Source organism: Heptranchias perlo, unplaced genomic scaffold (assembly GCF_035084215.1).
Source record: "Heptranchias perlo isolate sHepPer1 unplaced genomic scaffold, sHepPer1.hap1 HAP1_SCAFFOLD_1282, whole genome shotgun sequence".
Classification (NCBI taxonomy): domain Eukaryota; kingdom Metazoa; phylum Chordata; class Chondrichthyes; order Hexanchiformes; family Hexanchidae; genus Heptranchias; species Heptranchias perlo.
The window spans coordinates 1-24,786 of NW_027138519.1; the positions used below are offsets into that span (position 1 = coordinate 1).

A 24,786-nucleotide genomic window follows, 5' to 3' on the forward strand; every position below is an offset into this window, starting at 1 on the left:
TGCTTACTGGTTCACCATTGCTGCTGGTCGTGTGGAAGTTATGGCCACAGATATGTTTGGGAAGATTCTGCCCGTTTCACGACTCATGCTTCAGCTCGCGCGTCTCCCATTTTTTTTTATGAAAACAAAAACATCAGTCCTAAGAACTGGTCATTTGTGGGTGCCTCAAATACTGCCTGGAACACACTGGCCGTTGTGACCAAGGGAGTGTCGTCTGTGGGAAACAACCAGCCAAGGTTGAACGGTGGACCGTGAGGTCAGCAGACCCTGAGACGTCTGAGAGAAAGGGAGCTGAATTCTCCCTCAGGAGATTGAAAGGTGGATGAAGTCCATCGGGGCGGGGGCGTTGCACATTGGAGGAATGGGATGGACTTGCTGGAATTGCCTTGTCTCGTTTCACACCACCTTAATCTCTCCTCCTCTTGCATTCCTTGTGCAGCAGCAGCCGTCTGTCTCAGTGTCCAAGGACTTTGATGAAGATTCCTTCACGCCCAGCAGCCCAGCGACGGAGACTTCTGACAACATCAGCCCGATCGCCAGCCCCATCCACACAGGGTAAGCGGGAGTGGAGGGGGCGTCTGCGTTTGATTGCTCTCACTTTATTTTAAATTTTACTTCCTGCGTTTGCCTTGCCTTTGAAACAAAAAAAAAATATGTCCACATCTGCTCCCCAATCAGTGCTGGGGAAGTGGGGCTGGAGGAGACTTTATCTGGAGTACCTCATGCAGTGTCTCTCTGGTTTTATTTTTTATCAGTGAACCCAACAGTCCAGCTCCAGAAATGTCCGATAGTTCAAGCCCGACTGACAGTCCCAGTGTCAGCATTGTCCTCCCTGGGTAAGTGGGACTGGAGAGGAATTGTGCAGGTTACCTTGTGCAGTCTCTCTCTCTCTCTTCCTCTTTTTACATTTCATTTTCTTATTGTTGAAATGCTCGATGTAAACGTCAGCTCCTCCCCAGCCTGGGGAAGTGGGGCCCGAGAGAAAATTAGCAGATGACATCATGCAGCCTCTCTCTATCTCTGTTTTATGTTTTTAGTAGCATATCCACCAGCAGTCCAGCTGTGGAAACATCCCATAATGTCACTCCTGTTGCCAAACCTATCCGGTCCGGGTAAGTGAGGACAGAGAATCTGCAGACGGCTAGTCGAAGTCGTGCCTTCTTTTTTGTTTTTTTTTCCATAAACCACTTGCCTATCTATGCAGCTCCACTTCTCCTGCCTCTGTCTCACACACCTCCAGCTACAGGCATTACCCTGCTCTGAGACTGCATCGCCTTGTGCCAAATCCAACACTGCACGGCGTCAAGGACAGGCGATGCTGAGGGTCATGTCACAAGACAGACTAGGGATACAGGGGCTAGGGTCATGAGACAGATTAGAGATACAGGGGCTGGGGTCATGAGACAGACTAGGGATATAGGGGCTAGGGTCATGAGACAGAGTAGGGATACAGGGGCTAGGGTCATGAGACAGAGTAGGGATACAGGGGCTGGGGTCATGAGACAGACTAGGGATACAGGGGCTGGGGTCATGAGACAGACTAGGGATACAGGGGCTAGGGTCATGAGACAGATTAGAGATACAGGGGCTGGGGTCATGAGACAGACTAGGGATACAGGGGCTGGGGTCATGAGACAGACTAGGGATACAGGGGCTGGGGTCATGAGACAGACTAGGGATACAGGGGCTAGGGTCATGAGACAGAGTAGGGATACAGGGGCTGGGGTCATGAGACAGACTAGGGATACAGGGGCTGGGGTCATGAGACAGACTAGGGATACAGGGGCTGGGGTCATGAGACAGACTAGGGATACAGGGGCTGGGGTCATGAGACAGACTTGGGATACAGGGGCTAGGGTCATGAGACAGAGTAGGGATACAGGGGCTGGGGTCATGAGACAGACTAGGGATACAGGGGCTGGGGTCATGAGACAGACTAGGGATACAGGGGCTGGGGTCATGAGACAGACTAGGAATACAGGGGCTAGGGTCATGAGACAGAGTAGGGATACAGGGGCTGGGGTCATGAGACAGACTAGGGATACAGGGGCTGGGGTCATGAGACAGACTAGGGATACAGGGGCTGGGGTCATGAGACAGACTAGGGATACAGGGGCTGGGGTCATGAGACAGACTAGGGATACAGGGGCTGGGGTCATGAGACAGACTAGGGATACAGGGGCTGGGGTCATGAGACAGACTAGGGATACAGGGGCTGGGGTCATGAGACAGACTAGGGATACAGGGGCTGGGGTCATGAGACAGACTAGGGATACAGGGGCTGGGGTCATGAGACAGACGAGGGATGCAGGGGCTGGGGTCATGAGACAGACTAGGGATACAGGGGCTAGGGTCATGAGACAGAGTAGGGATACAGGGGCTGGGGTCATGAGACAGACTAGGGATACAGGGGCTGGGGTCATGAGACAGAGTAGGGATGCAGGGGCTGGGGTCATGAGACAGACTAGGGATACAGGGGCTGGGGTCATGAGACAGACTAGGGATACAGGGGCTGGGGTCATGAGACAGACTAGGGATACAGGGGCTGGGGCCATGAGACAGACTAGGGATACAGGGGCTAGGGTCATGAGACAGACTAGGGATACAGGGGCTAGGGTCATGAGACAGAGTCGGGATACAGGGGCTGGGTTCATGAGACAGACTAGGGATACAGGGGCTGGGGTCATGAGACAGACTAGGGATACAGGGGCTGGGGTCATGAGACAGACTAGGGATACAGGGGCTGGGGTCATGAGACAGACGAGGGATGCAGGGGCTGGGGCCATGAGACAGACTAGGGATACAGGGGCTGGGGTCATGAGACAGACTAGGGATACAGGGGCTGGGGTCATGAGACAGACGAGGGATACAGGGGCTGGGGTCATGAGACAGACGAGGGATGCAGGGGCTGGGGCCATGAGACAGACTAGGGATACAGGCGCTGGGGTCATGAGACAGAGTAGGGATACAGGGGCTAGGGTCATGAGACAGAGTAGGGATACAGGGGCTGGGGTCATGAGACAGACTAGGGATACAGGGGCTGGGGTCATGAGACAGACTAGGGATACAGGGGCTTGGGTCATGAGACAGATTAGAGATACAGGGGCTGGGGTCATGAGACAGACTAGGGATACAGGGGCTGGGGTCATGAGACAGACTAGGGATACAGGGGCTGGGGTCATGAGACAGACTAGGGATACAGGGGCTAGGGTCATGAGACAGAGTAGGGATACAGGGGCTGGGGTCATGAGACAGACTAGGGATACAGGGGCTGGGGTCATGAGACAGACTAGGGATACAGGGGCTGGGGTCATGAGACAGACTAGGGATACAGGGGCTGGGGTCATGAGACAGACTCGGGATACAGGGGCTGGGGTCATGAGACAGACTAGGGATACAGGGGCTAGGGTCATGAGACAGAGTAGGGATACAGGGGCTGGGGTCATGAGACAGACTAGGGATACAGGGGCTGGGGTCATGAGACAGACTAGGGATACAGGGGCTGGGGTCATGAGACAGACTAGGGATACAGGGGCTAGGGTCATGTGACAGAGTAGGGATACAGGGGCTGGGGTCATGAGACAGACTAGGGATACAGGGGCTGGGGTCATGAGACAGACTAGGGATACAGGGGCTGGGGTCATGAGACAGACTAGGGATACAGGGGCTGGGGTCATGAGACAGACTAGGGATACAGGGGCTGGGGTCATGAGACAGACTAGGGATACAGGGGCTGGGGTCATGAGACAGACTAGGGATACAGGGGCTGGGGTCATGAGACAGACTAGGGATACAGGGGCTGGGGTCATGAGACAGACTAGGGATACAGGGGCTGGGGTCATGAGACAGACGAGGGATGCAGGGGCTGGGGTCATGAGACAGACTAGGGATACAGGGGCTAGGGTCATGAGACAGAGTAGGGATACAGGGGCTGGGGTCATGAGACAGACTAGGGATACAGGGGCTGGGGTCATGAGACAGACTAGGGATACAGGGGCTGGGGTCATGAGACAGACTAGGGATACAGGGGCTGGGGCCATGAGACAGACTAGGGATACAGGGGCTAGGGTCATGAGACAGACTAGGGATACAGGGGCTGGGGTCATGAGACAGAGTAGGGATACAGGGGCTGGGGTCATGAGACAGACTAGGGATACAGGGGCTGGGGTCATGAGACAGACTAGGGATACAGGGACTGGGGTCATGAGACAGACTAGGGATACAGGGGCTGGGGTCATGAGACAGACGAGGGATGCAGGGGCTGGGGCCATGAGACAGACTAGGGATACAGGGGCTGGGGTCATGAGACAGACTAGGGATACAGGGGCTGGGGTCATGAGACAGACTAGGGATACAGGGGCTGGGGTCATGAGACAGACTAGGGATACAGGGGCTGGGGTCATGAGACAGACTAGGGATACAGGGGCTGGGGTCATGAGACAGACTAGGGATACAGGGGCTGGGGTCATGAGACAGACTAGGGATACAGGGGCTGGGGTCATGAGACAGACTAGGGATACAGGGGCTCGGGTCATGAGACAGACTAGGGATACAGGGGCTGGGGCCCTGCCTTGTTTTCTGATGGTAGGTGTTGATGCGAATTCAAAAATCTTTATTATGTAACAGCAGTCAGTGTTTTATTCGTTTTTCCACCACCAGTCCAGCTGTGGAAACATCCCAGAATATCACTCCTTTTGTCAGAATGATACTGGGCCGGAAGGGTTAAATTATGAGGACAGGTTGCATAGACTCGGCTTGTATTCCCTCGAGATTAGAAGATTAAGGAGTGGTCTCATTGAGGAGTTTAAAATGATTAAAGGAATTGATCGGGTAGATAGAGAGAAACTATTTCCTCTGGTGGGAGAGTCCTTAAAATTAGAGCTCGGCCGTTCAGAGGTGATGTCAGGAAGCATTTCTTCACACAAAGGGGAGTGGAAATCTGGAACTCTCTCCCCCAAAAAGCTGTTGAGGCTGGGGGTCAATTGAAAATTTCAAACCTGAGATTGATCGATTTTTGTTAGGCAAGGGGATTAAGGGTTATGGAACCAAGATGGGTAGATGGAGTTAAGATACAGATCAGCCATGATCGAATTGAATGGTGGAACAGGCTCGAGGGGCTGAATGGCCTCCTCCCATTAGTCTAGAAGCGGCTCTTAGCCACTGTATCCGTTGACAGTAACTGCTCTCCCTCCGTCAGAAACAGATCGGTGCTGTGAGGAGTAATTGTTAATTTCTGTGTTGCCCCAGACGTACGACTTATCTAGTCTACAGTGCACATCTACGAGTGTTGACATTGTGACGTAGTCAAGCCATACATTCGCAGAGAGGAGAGAAAGGTACCATGTTCATCCTTTACCCCGTGTTAGAATACACTGACAGGAATTAGCACGGAGACACACCCAAGAGTTGTGCAGGATCACACACGAGTGGAGTTGTTCCCTTTTATCTGGTGTATGCTGAACATGCACAGAAGCAGAAATGGGAGGACAAGCTCCACAGGACTCGATTGGGAAGTACTGCCCGCCTTCACCGAGTGTGTGCTGATTTTACACAAGACTTGGTACAAAATCTCCACACACAGTATAGTGCCCAATCGGGGTGAACGACACAGTGTGTGCTGAACCTATACAGAGACATACACAGGCCATACAGTTGTGGATGGGGTGAGCTGCCAGCTTTTATTCAGTGTGCACTAATGTCTTATAGCTATATTAACACACTCAATGAGGTGGCAACCTGTTGAAGAGTCAGCAGGCAGGCTTTTAATTGCTGAGCTGTAATGCAAATCCTAATAAATATTCCGAATCTCCTGTGTTTGGGGCATCTCATTCTCTCCTAGCTTCATTTTAATGACTTTCTTAATGAGTCTGCTGACAGGATCTGTGCTTCTTTAAAAATTGATTGCAAAAGCTTTAAATTATCAATGTGATCTTCAGTTGAAGCATCACAGCTTAAAATAGCTCTCTTCCATTTGCGAGAAGAATTGTAATCAAAATGAAGTTTTTAATTTACACTGCAAAGTAAGTAAAATTCATAACCAAACTGGTATGGGGGCAGGGGCGGGGGGAGACAGAGCAATGCAAAAATGAGAAGGAAATGACCCGAATGAGGGGTCTTTCTTAGTGGCTGCAACACATTGCAGCACTGGGTGAACAAGGTGGGATTTGGGGATCTGTTTTTGATGCAGTGCTTGTTGGGTCTGCAACAACTGGAGCTGATCCCACTGCAGTCAGGGCCTGGAATGATGAGGTGAAAGTCAGGACTGCCCTGGGAGAATTATCGGGATGTTCAGGAATGGTGGGGCAAGCTCCGTGCCTTCAAGAACAAGGGGACATAATCTTAAAATCAGAGCGAGGCCATTCAGGAGCAAAGTTGGGAAACGCTTTCTCACACAAAGGGTAGTGGGGGTTTGCAACTTGGATGCTGGGACAGTTGGAGCTTTCAGGACTGAGATCAACATATTTTTGTTGGCGAAGGGTGTCAAAGGATATGGAGCAAAGGCGGGTAAATGGAGTTGAGGTGCAGATCAGCCGTGATCTCATCGCATGGCGGAGCAGGCCTGAGGGGCTGAAGGACCAAGTCCTGTTCCGAATGTTCCGACCACCATCGATCCATGGCGGATCTTCTGGGCTCAACTTTTTGGTGGGCTCCCAGCTGTATTTGTGCCACTGCTGTGTCACCTGCCTTGGTTGGAGGGGGCGACAAAAGGAGCTGTGCCACTTGCTACAGCAACCCCCGGGGGCTGGAAAAACTCCGCGCAAAAGAATAACAGCTCGCCTGAAATAAAAACGGGAAAGGAGCAAAGCAAAAAATCCACCCCTTAAAGTCACAACAGTGAAGATCGGAAGAAGTGAAGAGCTCAGGAATGGTCCTGGCTCCAGATTGGAATAAAAATTACAAATGGCCTTCTTGAAAACAGAAGCGCCCATGAGATTGAAGTGGTCAGTACAGAAATATGCTCAATCCTCAATGAGTTTGGTGTGGACTGGTTAATACTTGAAACATTGATTCAACTCATACCTGGAGCATTGGTCCACCTGTTACCAACAAAGGGCATTAATTGTTTGGGAAGATACCATAATGGCCAATGTAGATCACTCAGAAGAACACAAAAAATCATGGGATGGCTAGTCCATTTGTCCCATCAAGATAGCTCCGAAGACAGGCCAGTTACAGCCTGCTGTATCATGGACTCCACCCAAACTATGGAAGTTGCTCCATACTGACCCATGTCACATCCTCTCTCTTTGGCAGATTTCTGGTGAGTTTCATGGTGGATGCGCGCGGAGGCTCGATGAGAGGAAGCCGACACAATGGGCTGCGAGTCATCATCCCACCACGGACGTGCAACGCTCCGACACGCATCACCTGCCGGCTGGTGAAGTCTCAGAAGTTGGTCAGCCCCCCACCGCTGGTGGAAGGAGAAGGGCTGGGAAGCAGGGTGATAGCGCTGGGACCGGCTGGTACCCAGTTCCTGGGGTACGTACCTGTGTGCAACATTTAATGAATGGTGAATGGAAGTGGGGGCTGCTTTGTCAAGTCGAGAATGGGCAGGATAGCTGGGCAGGGTGGGGTCGAGTCTTTCAATCTTCCAGCCAACTTTCAAGCGCATGCACAAAACGAAATTACATTGCAATAGCAATTTGGTTGTCTGTCCAATTCAGCATAGAAATGATCCAGAACAAGAATCTACAGACTGTGTTAAAAGTCTTGCTTATAGACTGTGTCCAGCGACTGAGGGATCTGGAATAAGGAGACTTCTTCATTCTAAATAAGGAGAAGAACTGGCCTGAAGTCCCAGGCTACCGGTCAAAGCAACACAAGTTGCACTTCAGATAGAAATCTTGACACATCCTTTATCAAAATAGAATTAAAACATAAGTTCAGGTGTATTCTGGGTTGAGAATCTCGTAACACAAAGTTCTGATTCGAACTCCATTAACTTTCACAATTGGAAAAGTGTTCTGTGATTGCATTCGCCTTCCAAATGTTTGGTGTTTGTGTGTCTTAAAAAGTCAACAACAATTCCTCCATGTTCAGCCTCCATGACATCATATAACAATACCCAAACTGGGGCTGATAACGGGTAGTGTCCAAGATCGCAGCCAATGTTCTAGATCATGGCCAGTGTTCTGGATCACGGGCAGTGTTCTAGATCACGGGCCGTGTCCTGGATTGCGGACTTTGTTCTGGATCATGGCCAGTGTTCTAGATCATGGCCAGTGTTCTGGATCATGGCCAGTGTTCGAGATCATGGGCCGTGTCCTAGATTGCGGACTTTGTTCTGGATCATAGGCAGTGTTCTAGATCACGGGCAGTGTCCTAGATTGCGGACTTTGTTCTGGATCATGGCCGGTGTTCTAGATCAATGGCAGTGGTGGAGTTCAGATGCTTTACCCTCCACACATTGCCCTTGAACTCTGCTGGGAATCCATCTGTTCATTATGGAACTTTCTCTTCAAAGACTTGTGAGAATCTTCTATGTGAAAGTCCCAATTAAAGAATTTTGGCCCTTCAATTCAGAAATAAATCTGAAAATTGAATGCTTCTCTTTGTCTCTGCCTTTCTTTCTGTCTGCCTTGTTTCTTTCCTCACTCTCTCTCTCTCTTGGTCTTTGTCTCTCCTGCCCATTGAATCCTTTTCTCTTTCTCCCAATCTCTCTCTTTCTCCCTTTTCTCTTTTTCTCTCTTTATTTAGGCCTGTCATTGTGGAAATTCCGCATTTTGCCTCAGTGGAACATACTGACCGGGAGCTCATAGTCCTGCGGAGTGAGAATGGATCAGCATGGAAGGACCATCGCAACCGACCTGAAATGGAACAGTTGGATCAGCTCCTGAATGGAATGGATGAAGGTGTGTGTGTGTGTTTGGGGGTGGCACCGGGGGGGTTAGAAGGGGGTGTGACATGCTGTTCAAATACATCTCAACACGAGTTGGCTTTGACCAATTCACAGTCAAACTGCAATAGCCTTACATTAGTTTGTTTTTCACTTTATGGTACCGGCAGCTTCGAGATTCATTTGAGTAAGAGCAGGTTACAAGGGTCCAATTTCGAGGGTTATTTGTGGTGCCAGGATTCAAATTCACCTCAGACTGGATAAACACCCCCCTTTCTCTACTGGATAAACGCCCCCCTTTCTCTACTGGATAAACGCCCCCTTTCTCTACTGGATAAACGCCCCCCTTTCTCTACTGGATAAACGCCCCCTTTCTCTACTGGATAAACGCCCCCTTTCTCTACTGGATAAACGCCCCCTTTCTCTACTGGATAAACGCCCCCCTTTCTCTACTGGATAAACGCCTCCCTTTCTCTACTGGATAAACACCCCCTTTCTCTACTGGATAAACGCCCCCTTTCTCTACTGGATAAACGCCCCCCTTTCTCTACTGGATAAACGCCCCCCTTTCTCTACTGGATAAACGCCCCCCTTTCTCTACTGGATAAACGCCTCCCTTTCTCTACTGGATAAACACCCCCTTTCTCTACTGGATAAACGCCCCCTTTCTCTACTGGATAAACGCCCCCCTTTCTCTACTGGATAAACGCCCCCTTTCTCTACTGGATAAACGCCCCCCTTTCTCTACTGGATAAACGCCCCCCTTTCTCTACTGGATAAACGCCCCCCTTTCTCTACTGGATAAACGCCTCCCTTTCTCTACTGGATAAACGCCCCCTTTCTCTACTGGATAAACGCCCCCTTTCTCTACTGGATAAACGCCCCCCTTTCTCTACTGGATAAACGCCCCCCTTTCTCTACTGGATAAACGCCCCCCTTTCTCTACTGGATAAACGTCCCCTTTCTCTACTGGATAAACGCCCCCTTTCTCTACTGGATAAACGTCCCCTTTCTCTACTGGATAAACGCCCCCTTTCTCTACTGGATAAACGCCCCCTTTCTCTACTGGATAAATGCCCCCTTTCTCTACTGGATAAACGCCCCCCTTTCTCGACTGGATAAACACCCCCTTTCTCTACTGGATAAACGCCCCCCTTTCTCTACTGGATAAACGTCCCCTTTCTCTACTGGATAAACGCCCCCCTTTCTCCGCCGGACAGACGCCCCCCCTTTCTTCGCCGGACAAACGCCCCCCCTTTCTCCGCCGGACAGACGTCCCCCCACTTTCTCCGCCAGACAGACGCCACCCCTTTCTCCGCCGGATAAATGCCCCCCGCTTTCTCCGCCAGACAAAGGCCCCCCCCCTTTCTCCGCCGGACAGACGCCCCCCTTTCCCCGCCGGACAGACGCCCCCCTTTCTCCGCCGGACAAACGCCCCCCACCCTTTCTCCGCCGGACAGACGCCCCCCTTTCTCCACCGGACAGACGCCCCCCTTTCTCCGCCGGACAGACGCTCCCCCCTTTCTCCGCCGGACATACGCCCCCCCTTTCTCCGCCGGACAGACGCACCCCTTTCTCCGCCGGACAAACGCCCCCCCTTTCTCCGCTGGGTAACATGTTTACCAGCACTGATTATCCCTCACCTTGGTGGGCACGGTAGTCTACCAAAGGATTGTGGGTAAATAACATGACCAAGGAGAGCAACCAACATAACTTCAAAACCAGATTGGTTTACAGGGCTATGGGGAAAGAGCAAGGGAGTGGGACTAATTGGATACATTTTTCAAAGAGCCGGCACAGGAACGATGGGCCGAATGGCCTCCTTCTGTGCTGTATCAATCCATGATTCTATGATGATTGGATCCAGGTTTGATTTAACTGTAAATTAATGGTGCTGGTGAGCATGTTGGTTCGATTCTGATACCAGCTGACTCTGTTTCATCCATCGCCCCTCCCTTTGCTCTGTGGGAGCTGCTGCCGCTGCTGAGAATGTTTTATGAATCCATTCTCGGCGTGTGGACGTTGCTGGCAAGGCCAGCATTTATTGCCGGTCCCTGGCTACCCTGGGGTAGCGGTGAGTTACAACTGAGTGGCTCGCTAGGCCACTTCAGAGGGTAGTTAAGAGTCAACCACGTTGGTGTGGGACTGGAGTCACATATAGGCCCAGTCCGGGTAAGGACGGCAGGTTTCCCTCTCCAAACGACATCAGTGAACCAGTTGGGTTTTTTATGACAATCCAACAGGTTCAGGGTCACTTTAGCCAATTACTAGTCTTTTAATTCCTGATTTTTATTGAACTGAATTCAAATTCTGAGATAGATAGCTTTTTGGCAACCAAAGGTATTAAGGGATATGTGCCAAGGGCGGGTATATGGAGTTAGATCACAGATCAGCCATGATCTTATCAAATGGCGGAGCGGGCTCGAGGGGCTGAATGGCCTCCTCCTGTTCCTATGTTCCGAAATTCTCAACCTGCCACGGTGGGATTTGAACTCACGCTCTTTGGATTATTAGTCCCGGTAACGGGAGCCGTTACTAAATGCCGTGTCGGACACGGCTTTGTGCTGACCGTGGTGTTGATGTTCACACAGACCTTGACTGCCCGGAGGAGCTGGAGCGGAAGCGAATCTGCCGCATCGTCTCCATGGACTTCCCGCTTTACTTTGCCGTCGTCTCTCGTATCAGGCAAGACAGCGAGTGGATTGGGCCAGAGGGGGGCGTCCTGAGCAGCACGCACGTCCCAAAGGTGCAGACCTCCTTCCCTGCGTCCGCAGTGATCAAGAGAGTCCGGCTGGGCCTTCAGGTAACGTCAGCAACTGGCCCATTCCATTCGCAATCACAGAACCTTCCCACGCTCTATAATTAATAACACAAGCCCGCCCCTGCTCTCAACTTGGAAACCAGCGGGAATAAAAGGCCTGCAGAAGGTGTTTTTCTCTTGAAGCTGAAGTTTTGAAAATAGATTGAGGATGTTTCCGAGCAACACTGTCCTGTCGCACACCATCCCTGGTTCCTTTTATTGACGAAATATTATTGTCCCCCACTCCAGCTGTCTCAACCCTCAGTGACTTCCGTTGAGGGAGAGTTCCGCTTGCCCAATTGGCCATTTGGTTCTGGTGAAAGTTCACCTCAATAACCTGTCTTTCCTCTTTCCAGATGCTTGTTAAAATTAGACAGTCATGTGGTGAAGGAGGGAATACTGGAGCCTGGTCTTCAGTTGCTTCCAAGCCTTTATTCACAGATAGTCCCCTTACACACACACACCACACCCGAGATAAGCTCTCCTATAAAAAGGATACAAGAGAGTCCCCAATTGATACCCACCACTTGAATACAATGAACACTAATTGATATAAATTATACAATTTACATTGCTGACTGACCTGCTGTGTATTTTCAGCTGTATTTGGCTCTTGCTGCACATCAGCTTAGATCGTGAATGTCAGCCGATGTTTGTGCACAGGGAGAATCACAGCGGAGCTGTTTGATCATGGGGAGAATCACAGCGGAGCTGTTTGATCTTGGGGAGAATCGTAGCCGAGCTGTAGCTGTTCTCACCTGACATCCACACGCCTGCACATTCCAGCAGGGCATTACTGGAGAGGAATCAGGAGCCGGAACTCAGGCTGAGTCTCTCTTCCCCCTCCCAAGCATGGGGTCGCTGGGGTCAGCAATGGAGCTCCAAACCTGCTAACCCAGCACAGACGGTGGACTGAGATTCTGATCTTCCTGATCTTTGTGTCTCAGTGCCACACCACTTGGTGCTTTTACCCACTCAGCCAGCAGGAACAGTGTGTTCAGAAATAACTGGAGGTATCGGTACATTGAAACTGTGCAAAAACTGATGGTTGGATAATCCTTATACTTTTTAATAACAGATTTGTGAAAGCCAGAGACAGTAATATGTCCAATAATTTACCACATTTATGATTGTTTCAAAACATTCACCTGAAGACCACATTCCAGAGTAGTACACATCAGTCCTACTCACGTGTAAAGAACTCCCCGGGAATCGTGAACTATTGCCTATCCACGGTACCTCTCCTCAAAGGCAGCTAAAGTTCACAATGAGTTTTGCTTTGTATCTCTCTTTTATACTGTTTTAGCAAACAAGCATCCCATATCGCTGGTTCCTCAGCAACCTCCACGGCAGCCGATTCCAAAAGTTGCCTCAGGTTGCATTCTCACCATCAACTCGCACATTGTCTAATTCTCGCTGAGTTTTCATGTTATCTTCCGATTCCAATGTTATCTCCCCATTTTCAGGGAGAGGGAGCGGTGGGAAAAGAGAAATCTTCCTGTGCCAGAGTCCGTACCTCCCAGATTGCCTCTCAGAAAAGGCTCAGTCAGGGGACGTGGACAATGATTGTCCAGCCCTGTGTGGGACCCAGTCTGAGTGAAGGGCCAGGAATCTAAAAAGAGAGTTTTAAAAAAATTACCGATAACAGTTGAAGGAGGGAGGGGCGGTGGGGAGAGAGAGAGAAATTCCAAGACACCACCTTCACAAAGTGTTTGTCATCAGGATGATACATTTGGCTCCAATCCTGCCCAAAACAAAAAAAAAACAATCTCATAAGGACAGCGAGATGAGCAGAGGCTGGAATCTTGGCTCAATTCCTTCAGTTGACATTGATCTGTCCCCCGTTTTAACAGAGGCACAAACCTGTTCATTATAAATGGGGCAGCAGAATAATGTTGAGCTTCAAGTGCCTATTGGCGAATGTTTCCTGTCCTTGAACATCTAATGGAGATTGTTAAACCCTAATAATACGTTTCTTCTTCTGCCAACATTGTCTGAAGTGAACAGGTGCCCGAGTGTTTCGAATTTTGGGACGGGGACCGTTGAACTGTTGAATCATTTCTTTATGTTTTGGCTTGGACGCTCTCTTACCATTCGTTCCTTCCCGCAGGCTCAGCCCGTTCCCGACGAACTGGTGACAAAGTTAGTGGGTAACCAGGCAACGTTCAGTCCCATTGTTACCGTGGAGCCCAGAAGGAGGAAATTCCACATCCCGATAGGTCTTCGCATCCCACTGCCGCCGTCCTGGAGGAATAATGCGCGGGACACCAGCGAAGGGGAGTCGACCAGCCTCCGACTGCTGTGCAGTGTTATAGGTCTGAGAATTAAATGACCCTCTCCTACCCATTGTCTGCACTGACCTACACTTAGCCCAGCAAGTGCGGGCGTCAGAGTGCGGGTTCCCGCTTGCAATCCTTCCTCATGAGTTCCCGATCTCACTCAGGAGGAGCTGCAAGTGCAGGGAAGAAGATAATGTGCGAAACCGTAAGAAATCACGGCTTAGGTCCCGGCTGGAGTAGAACCTTAGAAAGGTTACAGCGCGGAAGGAGGCAATTCGGCACATCGAGTCCGCGCCGAGTATTGTGTCCAATTCTGGGCACCACACTTTAGAAAGGATGTCAAGGCCATGGAGAGGGCGCAGAGGAGATTCACTAGAATGGTACCAGGGATGAGGGACTTCAGTTATGTGGAGAGACGAGGGAAGCTGGGATTGTTCTCCTTAAAGCCGAGAAGGTTAAGAGAAGATTTGAAAAAGGTGTTCCAAATCATGAAGGGTTTTGATCGAGTAGATAGGGAGAAACTGCTTCCAGTGGCAGGAGGGTCAGTAACCAATGGACACTGATATAAGATAATTGGCAAAAGAAACAGGGGTGAGATGAGAATTTTGTTTACACGGTGAGTTGTTACAATCTGGAATGCACTGCCTGAAAGGGCGGTGGAAGCAGATTCAATAATAACTTTCAAAAGGGAATTGGATAAATACTTGAAAGGGAAAAATTTGCAGGGCTATGGGGAAGGAGCAGGTGAATCGGACTAATTGGATAGCTCTTTCAAAGAGCCGGCATAGACACAATGGGCCAAATGGCCTTCTGTGGTGTCTCATTCCATGATTTTATAAGATAAAAGATTATACAGCAAACAGCCCGAGACCATTCTCAGACGGTTCTGTTTGTAAATTCTTTTCCTTCCATTTTCTCCTGGTACATGCACCATTCTCCACCCAGTGAGGTCTGGGCTTGCTCCCAACTACATGCTGATACTCCTCTGTAACCAGTCACTAGGATGTGGGGCTGCTCATCCACCAATTTTGTTTCTTGCCCCTTGGGGGAAGTGTTTTGTAACCACTCAGGATTTCCCCTTCAGAGGAGAGATTGGAAACTTATCACAACAATGCAAGGCAAAAGTGCAAGACAAAAAAAGGCTGATTACCTCAGCCAACCTTTTCATTCCAATATCTTACATACCATTTGCATATTTTCAACTGTCCTGTCAGAGTTTTATACAGTTACATTTTGAGCAGTGGTTTAATTTCTGTTGTGATTTCAGTCCCGAGTTATGCAGGATACGAGTAAAGCCTTTCAGGGTCTGCTCAGATTTCCTGGACATCCATCCAGTTCTTCAGTCGCCTTGTTATTGACGGATGAGCTTGATATTTTTTGCCGACCAGCAATCCAACCCAAGCCTTTTTCCTTTTCCACCTGTGCCATTTCGTCCCACTCCCTGCGAGTGCTGCCAATCTGCCCTGACACCAGTCACCTGGCCAGAGCGCTTAGTGTCATCAACAAGTTGAACAAGAATGCTTGGTGTACACCCCTCCATATTGTTAAACTGTCGAAGGCCCACAACAAACCCTCAGAACTCTGCTAGTCGCTGGTCGCAAAAGCAGAGCCTGAGGTGGTGGCATGTTGCTAAGGCAAAGGAGCTCATTTTAAAATAATTCAACGGCTCGCCCAGTGGTGACAATTTGTATGAACCAATTGTTGTGTGAATCTCATTGGCCTTTGTCTGATTTAACCTTGGATTGCTGTGGTTATCTGACAGGAGGAACTGGCACTGCCCAGTGGGAGGATATCACAGGGACCACCAAACTAATCCACGCAAATGACTGTGCCAACTTCACGACCAATGTATCAGCAAGGTAAGCAGATAAACTCCCTCGGCATAGGATTGCAACAGACCAGGCCCTTCCCATTCACCCCCATTGTGTAGACAGGACCCCTGTCTGTGTAACTCCTGATTCAAACACAAACGTCTTCAACTGCACAGCGTTTCTTGCTCAACCTTGCATTGACCAGCTCATTTGAACTGTTGATCAGTAAGTCCACTCCCACGTTGCCTGCTCAGTGACGCTTGCTTAGCTTTTGCCTGAGTTTCTGAATGAACGAGTCGGAAGGTTTACTAATTGAGTGTTCTTCACCTCCGCTTTATCAGCACTTGTAACGGAAATCGTGATTGAGCGTTAATCCTGGTCCAGTGTCCCATCTCTCCACATTCGGTCAGGATTGCATCGTCCGGCTTGGTGATAACTCGGCCTCCTTTCTCCTGCAGGTTTTGGTTGGCTGACTGCCCACGGACAGCAGAAGCAGTAAACTTTGCCACCCAGCTCTACAATGAGTTGATGGCCGTACCGTACATGGCCAAGTTCGTTGTGTTTGCCAAGATGCATGATGGGAGGGATGGCCGACTGCGTTGCTACTGCATGAGCGATGACAAGGTGGACAAGACCTTGGAGCAACACGAGAACTTCACTGAAGTGGCAAGAAGCAGGGATATCGAGGTGTGACTGCTCTGCCACTTTTACTTTCAAGGGTTGATTGAAATTCGAAATCAATTATTGAGCGATCGGCCAGCTGGCTTGCCTCATTTTGGATTGGTATATAAAAAAAAGAGGGCAGCAAGCGTAAAGTTCTCATCTCATTCACCCCTTGCAGTAAGAAGGCATTTTATTCCCACTTAAAGAAGTGTTAGCAGAGGGCTCCTTTTAAAGAGTGAGACTCAACATCCAAGCCCAGTTTAAAGAGGGTGGTTCAGTTACAGTACATTTTAAAAATGGCGTCAAAAACCCCTTTTAGAAACCCATTACGAGTAATTCTGATTGATTTTAATGTCCCTTTCGATATTATATTTTGACACACAGAGTGTTGTTGGGTTTGGAATTACTGAGTCCCACGGTGCGAGTGAGTCAACTGTCACTTCAGGAATGGGGCAGATACTGAATCGGTGGGTTGGACATTGAACAGGTGCAATCTCGGCAATATCCCTACAACACCCGCCCAACACGGCAGTCTCAGGCTCGAGTATCATTGACGTTTTGTCAACCACCAAACAGAAAGATGGAAGAGAAAAAAAAAAACCAGAAGAGTAGTAAAGTAAAGATAATTCTTTGTAACTGACGATGACGTCTGGCTATCAAACGAGGGACAATCGTCCTTATTTCTTTCTGTGATGTAAAAGCGGGAATGTGTGTTCCTCGAGGACTTGTCTTCAAACACAGGCCTTACACTGCAGGTCACTTTGTTAGCACTGTGCTTTAAAGAGGCGAGATATTGTTTTATTAGTGTGGACAAGCACCCTGACTTCAGAGCGGTAAGTGACCTCGACATGAAAAGAAGGGAAGAGCTCACATTTACACAGCTCCTGATCAAATCCTCGGGACTTACAAAGCACCTCACAGTCAATGAATTGCAGTCGCGCTGCCTTCACTGTTGTTTTGTCGGTGAAGGTAGCAACCGATTACACACAGAAACATCTCACAAACAACAAATGAAATGAATGACCTGTTTTTGGGGAGCGTTGATTGAGGCAGGCATCTTGCCCAGGACGTTGGGAAACTCGCCCCTCTTTTTCGAATCGTCCCATGGGATGCTTTACATCCACCTCAACAGGCAAATGGGGCCTCCATTTAATGTCTCAGCCAAAGGACAGCGGCTCTTTACAGGGTAGTCTGGATTATGTGCTCAGGTCCTGGAGTGGGGCATTAACCTCCAACCTCGGACTCTGAGGCGAGAGTGCTACCAACTGAGCCTCATGTCCTTGTGATTGTGAGCATTCAGATGTAAAGAAATTCCGTACAACAAAGAGTGAAAATGTACTTTTGAGGGAATGTTTGCACATTTTTCCACACATTAACGGTCCTGTGTATGTCACGCAATGTGTCCATACTATTTAAATATTCTTTTGCGGGTATCGTGCTGTTTTTACCCACCAGGAAGCACCATTGTGCAATTTTGCACAGAGCAACATTGCCATCTGCTTTGGGGGAACGAACATACCCCACTATTAGCACCCACCTCAGTCAGCTCGGTGTCCAGTGTGCAGAAATCTGTCTGCATGTTTAAGTCTCCGCACCAAGCTACCGAGAAACCCACCTCGGTCGAGTCTCTATGCCCAATCCGCAGTGTACACTCTCTCCCCGTCGGGACATAACCACTTTCTCAAGCCCAGAGAGCTTGGTGCAGGTTGGCAGAGCCCAAGCTCAGAGACCCCCCCCAAGTATGCACGGGGGGACTGCCAGAGTTTAACCAGCTGAGCTGACTCCAGTGCAGCACTGAGGGAATGCTGCATTGTCGGAGGTGCCGACAATGCAGCATTCAGATAAAAGGTTGTAGTTTGGGCCTCTTCTGCCTGTTCAAGTAGATGTGAAAGATCCTATGGCACGATTCGAAGAAGAGCAGAATGTTCTTCCAGTGTCCTGGCCAACATTTCTCCTTCGACCAACACCACCAAAAACAGATTAACTGGTCATTCATCACATTGCTTCTTTGTGGGAGCTTGCTGTGCGCAAATTGGCTGCCGTGTTTGCCTCCATAACAACAGTGACTACACTTCAAAAGTAATTAATAGGCTGTGAAGCACTTTGGGACATCCTGAGGATGTGAAAGGAGTGATATAAACCCAAGTTTGTTTCTTCCTTGCACATCCAGGAAGCTGTTTAATGCTATTTTCCTGCACAGTTAAATACTAAACGCAGAGATCTCTTTGTGAAACTTTGTAAACCTTCTGAAATGCTGCTCCCTTTGCTTATGTGGATCCCTGGCTGAGACTGAGGACAGCAGATCGCCTGCTCCAAGGGCAGCAATTGTGCCACAGTTGGCCTCCAGTAACCCCGGGCGATGGAGGGAACCATTCCAGCCCGGGTTCTTGCTCCTGGTTGGTATCCAGCCACCCCTGCTGGAATGTTTAAGTATGTGCACAATGGGGGAGGGCAGCATTCAGCTCGGCTGTGACGCCCCAGGCAGTTAAATAGCCCGCTGACATTCACTATCTCGCCTCACACACCGAGGGGGGTTGGTGCTTGTGAAGCTTCACGACCCGTTTAAGGCACGTTGCGAGAGGAAGGCAGAAGGAACGAGAGTCTAGTTTTCTCACATTTCCTGATCCTACAATTCAAAACAAATCTTGTGTTTGCAGCATGTCAGCACCGCACTTGTGTTTTTCTCTTACTCAGGTCCTAGAGGGAATGCCGTTGTATGTGGAATGTTCCGGCAACATCGTGCCCGTGAGAAAAGCAGGACAGCAGCGCTGTTTCAATTTCCATTCATTTAAGGAAAACCGCCTTCCCATCACCATTAAGGTCAGTGGGAATGGACGTGCTCTGAGAACCTGTGCAGGAAGGCTGTCATTGTAACGTGTTCAGCTATGAACAGTATTGTACTAACAATAGTGTACTAATAGTGGTGTATAAACTAGTAATGTACTAGCAGTAGTGGATTAACAGTAGTGTATTAGCAGTCGTGGATTAACAGTAGTGGATTAACAGTAGTGTATTAACAGTAGTGGATTAACAGTAGTGTATTAGCAGTAGTGTATTAGCAGTCGTGGATTAACAGTAGTGTATTAGCAGTCGTGGATTAACAGTAGTGTATTAGCAGTCGTGGATTAACAGTAGTGTATTAGCAGTCGTGGATTAGCAGTCGTGGATTAACAGTAGTGTATTAGCAGTCGTGGATTAACAGTAGTGTATTAGCAGTCGTGGATTAACAGTAGTGTATTAGCAGTCGTGGATTAGCAGTCGTGGATTAGCAGTAGTGGATTAACAGTAGTGTATTAGCAGTCGTGGATTAACAGTAGTGTAGTAGCAGTCGTGGATTAACAGTAGTGTATTAGCAGTCGTGGATTAACAGTAGTGTATTAGCAGTCGTGGATTAACAGTAGTGTATTAGCAGTCGTGGATTAGCAGTCGTGGATTAGCAGTAGTGGATTAACAGTAGTGTATTAGCAGTCGTGGATTAACAGTAGTGTATTAGCAGTAGTGGATTAGCAGTCGTGGATTAGCAGTCGTGGATTAACAGTAGTGTATTAGCAGTCGTGGATTAACAGTAGTGTATTAGCAGTCGTGGATTAGCAGTCGTGGATTAGCAGTCGTGGATTAACAGTAGTGTATTAGCAGTCGTGGATTAACAGTAGTGTATTAGCAGTCGTGGATTAGCAGTCGTGGATTAGCAGTAGTGGATTAACAGTAGTGTATTAGCAGTCGTGGATTAACAGTAGTGTATTAGCAGTCGTGGATTAACAGTAGTGTATTAGCAGTCGTGGATTAACAGTAGTGTATTAGCAGTCGTGGATTAGCAGTAGTGGATTAACAGTAGTGTATTAGCAGTCGTGGATTAACAGTAGTGTATTAGCAGTAGTGGATTAGCAGTCGTGGATTAGCAGTCGTGGATTAGCAGTAGTGGATTAACAGTAGTGTATTAGCAGTCGTGGATTAACAGTAGTGTATTAGCAGTAGTGGATTAGCAGTCGTGGATTAGCAGTCGTGGATTAACAGTAGTGTACTAACTCGTCAACTAACAATGGTGTACTAGCAGTGGTGTGCTAACAGTGGTGTACCAGCAGATGGACGTGCTGGGTGAAACATTAACATTGTGATGTTTTGGTGGAAGACCATTGCCCCATCTCGCCTAATCTTGCAAACCTCCCATCAGTTTCCTTCCCGTGATTCTGGAACTCATAGCCCGTATCCCCTTCCTAATCGGAATTCATCCTGTCCTTTTTTTCTAACCTGCCCTTGGATTTCTGCTCGACTGCCCTTGCAAGTAATTTGTTCCACAGTTCTTCACACCCTGTTACTAAAAAAAAATACACTGCCTAAATTTCCGATTTTCCTTTGACACTCTGAACTTTAAACTGTCACCACGAGTCCTCGACTCATGTATCCACTCGAAAACCATTCCTGGATCCAAATTCTCCACAGCTGTAAAAACCTTAAGGATCCCAATCAAATCCCTTCATCTTCCTTTTCTCCGCAAATGAAGTTTTCTGATTTTCGGTGGATTGGAGATTGGAGCAAAACTTGTGAGACCAGATCCAGAGCTTTGGGGAAATGATATTTACCTGTTTGAACTAACCTTTATTCACATTCTTCTCTTGTCTATGAAGGTGAGAGATCTCAATAAAGACCAGACCGGCTACATTTCCTTCCTCCGGAAGCCAACAAAATATGAAGATCTGCAGCACATTATCTGTAACCTGAATATCACCATGCCTCCCTGCATAAAGGTAATGTACAATGTCGACACACAAGAGATGTACAATGTAACACGCAGAGTGTCACAGCTTGAACACACAATTCCGAAACGTGGCCAGTGCAGCACCTGCAGTTGGCTCAGTGCACCTGGGCCAGGAAATGGAATAATCAGCCTGATTACTATCCCTGCCCCCTGGGGGAATGTGGACGTGATGCCTCCACGGATGAATAGCCACACATGAAGGAGGGTCACTGGGGCTGTTGGTATCTACGGCATTGTACCTCAGCATGAATCAGGAGAGGGAGCTGCTCAGTGTTTGAAATTCCTTAACTTTGCACATTGACAACTGTAAATGAAAATGACAGCCATGCAAAATGAAACTGTACCTCCTTGAGTAGGAGGGTACCTGTAAAGGAGGAAGAAGAGGGAGGGGGATAGCACAAATGGATGAAGAGTTGAGGAAAGGAAAAGATGAGGGAGAAAGAAATCCATAGCTTGAGATCCTGGTGGTGGTTGGCATGGCCTCGCTATCACTCCGTGAAGCAGTCGTACCTTGAATTGCAGTCACACAAGAAAGAAACGAACACAGCCGTGAGCCTGTAAGAATTTGACCTTGCTGACTGCATGCACTTGGGGGCAGCCATCATGGGTGCTAGTTCCCCCAACAAATTACAATCGTCACACATGGCCAACATATTGGAAGTCTGCTGCTTTTCAAAACAAATTCTTTCTCCCGGCAGATCGACGGCAGTGAGGAAAGGCGACGGAACCTGACCCCCCTGGCGCTGCGTGAACGATACAGCACACTGAACGAGCCAGCAATGGGTACGGAGCCAGCTTATCTCACCCCCGCCCCCACCGCTAAAATAAGAGCAGCGCGCGGTTTGGAAAGTATTTGGAAATGAGCATCCCGTGGGTTTGTACGTAGCCTCGCCATGTTTCGGGAACCCACTCTTTAGGATACAACGGTCACTTCACGGTGCCATCACACTGTTGGCAGGGCACGGATGGCATGAAGGTTTGCCCTTTCCTCTTTCTATTGGTGTCATTTTGACGTTGGGCGATAGAGTAAAGGTAATTAAAGTCAATTGAACTGTAAATCGGGAGAGATGTATAACTGGAGGCCGAAACAATATCGCCGCAGTGTCCAAATTACCCCCAGGTCTCCAAACTGTTCCTCGTCAACGCTGGGAGGTTTGTGAGGAGCACAGATTATTATAAGACAGAAGTTTAACTTCGTTCAGTCTATTGTGAAACCTGACTCAGTTTCTCACTTTACCCTCCGTCTTTCTTCCTCTTTCTTTTCTCTCTCCTCCCTTCCCCTCCTTCCTCTTCCCAATCTCTCTCTCTCTCCCCCTTCCCAATCTTTTCCTTCTCCCCACCTTTTCCCCCTCTGCAGGCCTCTCACAAAAAGTGATGGGCAAACTGTTTTTTTCATTTGTTTATAAATGCACGAGTAAATTAATGAACCTCAGCATCGTGTCACAGCCACCATGGAGACAGTGCTGGACTCTCTTCCTTCTCAAAGAAAAGATTTGCCAAACACTATTTCAAGATAGCAGTACTTTTATCTATTTTAGAAATGGCCGAGACTCACCGGAATGAACACCCCAATATTACTTTGCAGCCCCTGCACTAGCCAGTTGAAGATCATAAGCACAAGTGTTGGACAGATAGGTACAGATCTCATGAAACGAACAGACGAAGCACCTTCGGGATAGCCACCTCCATGATCCTGGCTGAATTTTACAGCCAAGCTCCTGAGAGCTCTTGCTTTGTACACTGTGTGGTCTTGATGGAAGAACATCAAGGTGGGGGGCGAAAACCATCGGAGCCTCTGTGAGAGTCAACAAAAGTGACTAATTCCTCACTGAAGTGCATTGAAAAAGAGTTGAGATGTTCAATGAGGAATAAAGGTTTTAGCGGGCCTGTAACGCTGTGTTTGAAATGTTCCAGCTTCTCTGAGTGCTCGAGAACGCGCGGAGATGAAGATGTCCCTCATCGCTGAGCAGCTTGGCCTTAGCTGGGCCGGTGAGTACAAGTTCAAGATTATTAATATCTGAAGGACTGAACTAGTTACACTTTCCCTGATCCTTGACGCTCAATCCTTTCATTGACTTGTGCTTTTTGTGGTCTCAAACCTATTGATCATATTTCTGTCATTTTGTGAGGATGGCCTACTGAGATTTATTAAGGTGGGAGCACAGGTAGAAAAGGCAAATACAATTGTGGATTTTGGATATAAAAGCAAGGAAGTGATGTTGAATTTGTCCAAGACATTGGTTACGCCACAGTTGCAGGCAGTTCTGTGCACCCTATTGTAGGAAGGATGTCCGAGTCATATCAAGGGGTACAGTCAAGATTCATTGGAAAATTGCCAAGGATGAAAAGTTACAATCATCAAGAAAGGCTCAGAAAAAAAATCTGCTGTTTTTTTTTTCCCACTGGAACAGAGGAGGTTGGAGGGAAATCTATTGCAGGTTTCCAAAATAATGAGAGGGTTGGTGAACGGGTGAAGAGGAGCATAGTGTCAGGATTATCACTGCAAGAATGAAAGGGGAAGTAAGAAGATTCTTCTTCACACAGTGGGTGATGAGAAATGATTACTGAGGCAAAGGTTATAGCCCCGATTTTAGGAGAATGGCAATATTGGAGTTGAGCAAACTCATGGCACAGCCTCCCTGCACGAGCAGCTCGAGAGGGCAGGCTGCACTGAATTTTGTGATGAAAGAAAGAGGGACTTGCATTTATATAGTGCCTTTCATGACCTCAGGACCTCCCAAAGCGCTTTACAGCCAATGAAGTACTTTTTGAAGTGTAGTCACTGTTGCAATGTAGGAAACGCGGCAGCCCATTTGCACACAGCAAGATCCCACAAACAGCAATGTGATAATGACCAGATAATCTGTTTTTTAGTGATGGTGGTTGAGGGATAAATATTGGCCCCAGGGAGAACTCCCCCTGCTCTTCTTCAAAATAGTGCCGTGGCATCTTTTACGTCCACCTGAGAAGGCAGTCGGGGTCTCGGTTTAATGCCTCATCCGAAAGACGACACCTCCGACAGTGCAGCACACCCTCAGTACTGCACTGGGAGTGTGCTCAAGCCTCTGGAGCGGGACTTGAACTCACAGTGCTCTGACTCAAGAGGCTAACGTGCTGCCACTGAGCCACGGCTGACACTTGATGAGTTCACACCCGCCCCCCACCCCGCCCCCGTTCTGAATCGGCAACTGGCGCCTGAGAAAAGTTTCCCCTGAGAGCTTGGCCGACGGCATATCTGGCTGGGGAGTGTCAGAATCTGGCAAGATAGCAGCTTTTAAAGGGCTGCGGCTCACTTTTGAAGGATAAATGGTACCGATGGCCAGGAAGTGGATCACTTCTTCATCGCGGCACAGTGGGGACGTGTGCACGACACTGTTCCCGATGGTTGCTGAAGAGTTGGAGGTCCTGCCGCAGGAGGTGCTCCGAAGGAGAGTTGGCCCTATTTGGGAGTTGACGTAATAGCACAGGTGCAAGCCATATGGAGGGAGGTCACCGACCGAATCAGGGCAGAATTCCAGGTTAGTTTGTCCAGCTGCAAATGGGGAAAAAGTGTGCTGGTGTCAGGAGCAAGGCGAAGGTGAGTGTGCTCGTTTTTGCACACATTTCATGCGGGGGTCATCCATCCTGGCACAAACCGAAGT

The 24,786-nt window shown here is 48.8% G+C and overlaps 1 protein-coding gene across 1 annotated transcript in view; it reads left to right on the forward strand.

Annotated features, from left to right (window-relative positions):
* Positions 1-439: 439 nt before the first annotated feature.
* The window catches only part of LOC137308314 (ankyrin-1-like), a gene marked incomplete at its 5' end in the record, with an annotated part of 39,556 nt that continues 15,209 nt past the window's right edge, over positions 440-24,786 (forward strand). Inside the window, 13 exons of the mRNA XM_067977113.1 lie at positions 440-555; positions 756-836; positions 1,038-1,112; positions 7,255-7,479; positions 8,698-8,852; positions 11,428-11,639; positions 13,747-13,951; positions 15,678-15,774; positions 16,185-16,413; positions 19,084-19,209; positions 21,015-21,134; positions 21,844-21,928; positions 23,060-23,134. Of these exons, the coding sequence (XP_067833214.1) occupies positions 440-555; positions 756-836; positions 1,038-1,112; positions 7,255-7,479; positions 8,698-8,852; positions 11,428-11,639; positions 13,747-13,951; positions 15,678-15,774; positions 16,185-16,413; positions 19,084-19,209; positions 21,015-21,134; positions 21,844-21,928; positions 23,060-23,134 (1,801 nt within the window). The remainder of the gene's footprint in view (positions 556-755; positions 837-1,037; positions 1,113-7,254; positions 7,480-8,697; positions 8,853-11,427; positions 11,640-13,746; positions 13,952-15,677; positions 15,775-16,184; positions 16,414-19,083; positions 19,210-21,014; positions 21,135-21,843; positions 21,929-23,059; positions 23,135-24,786) is intronic.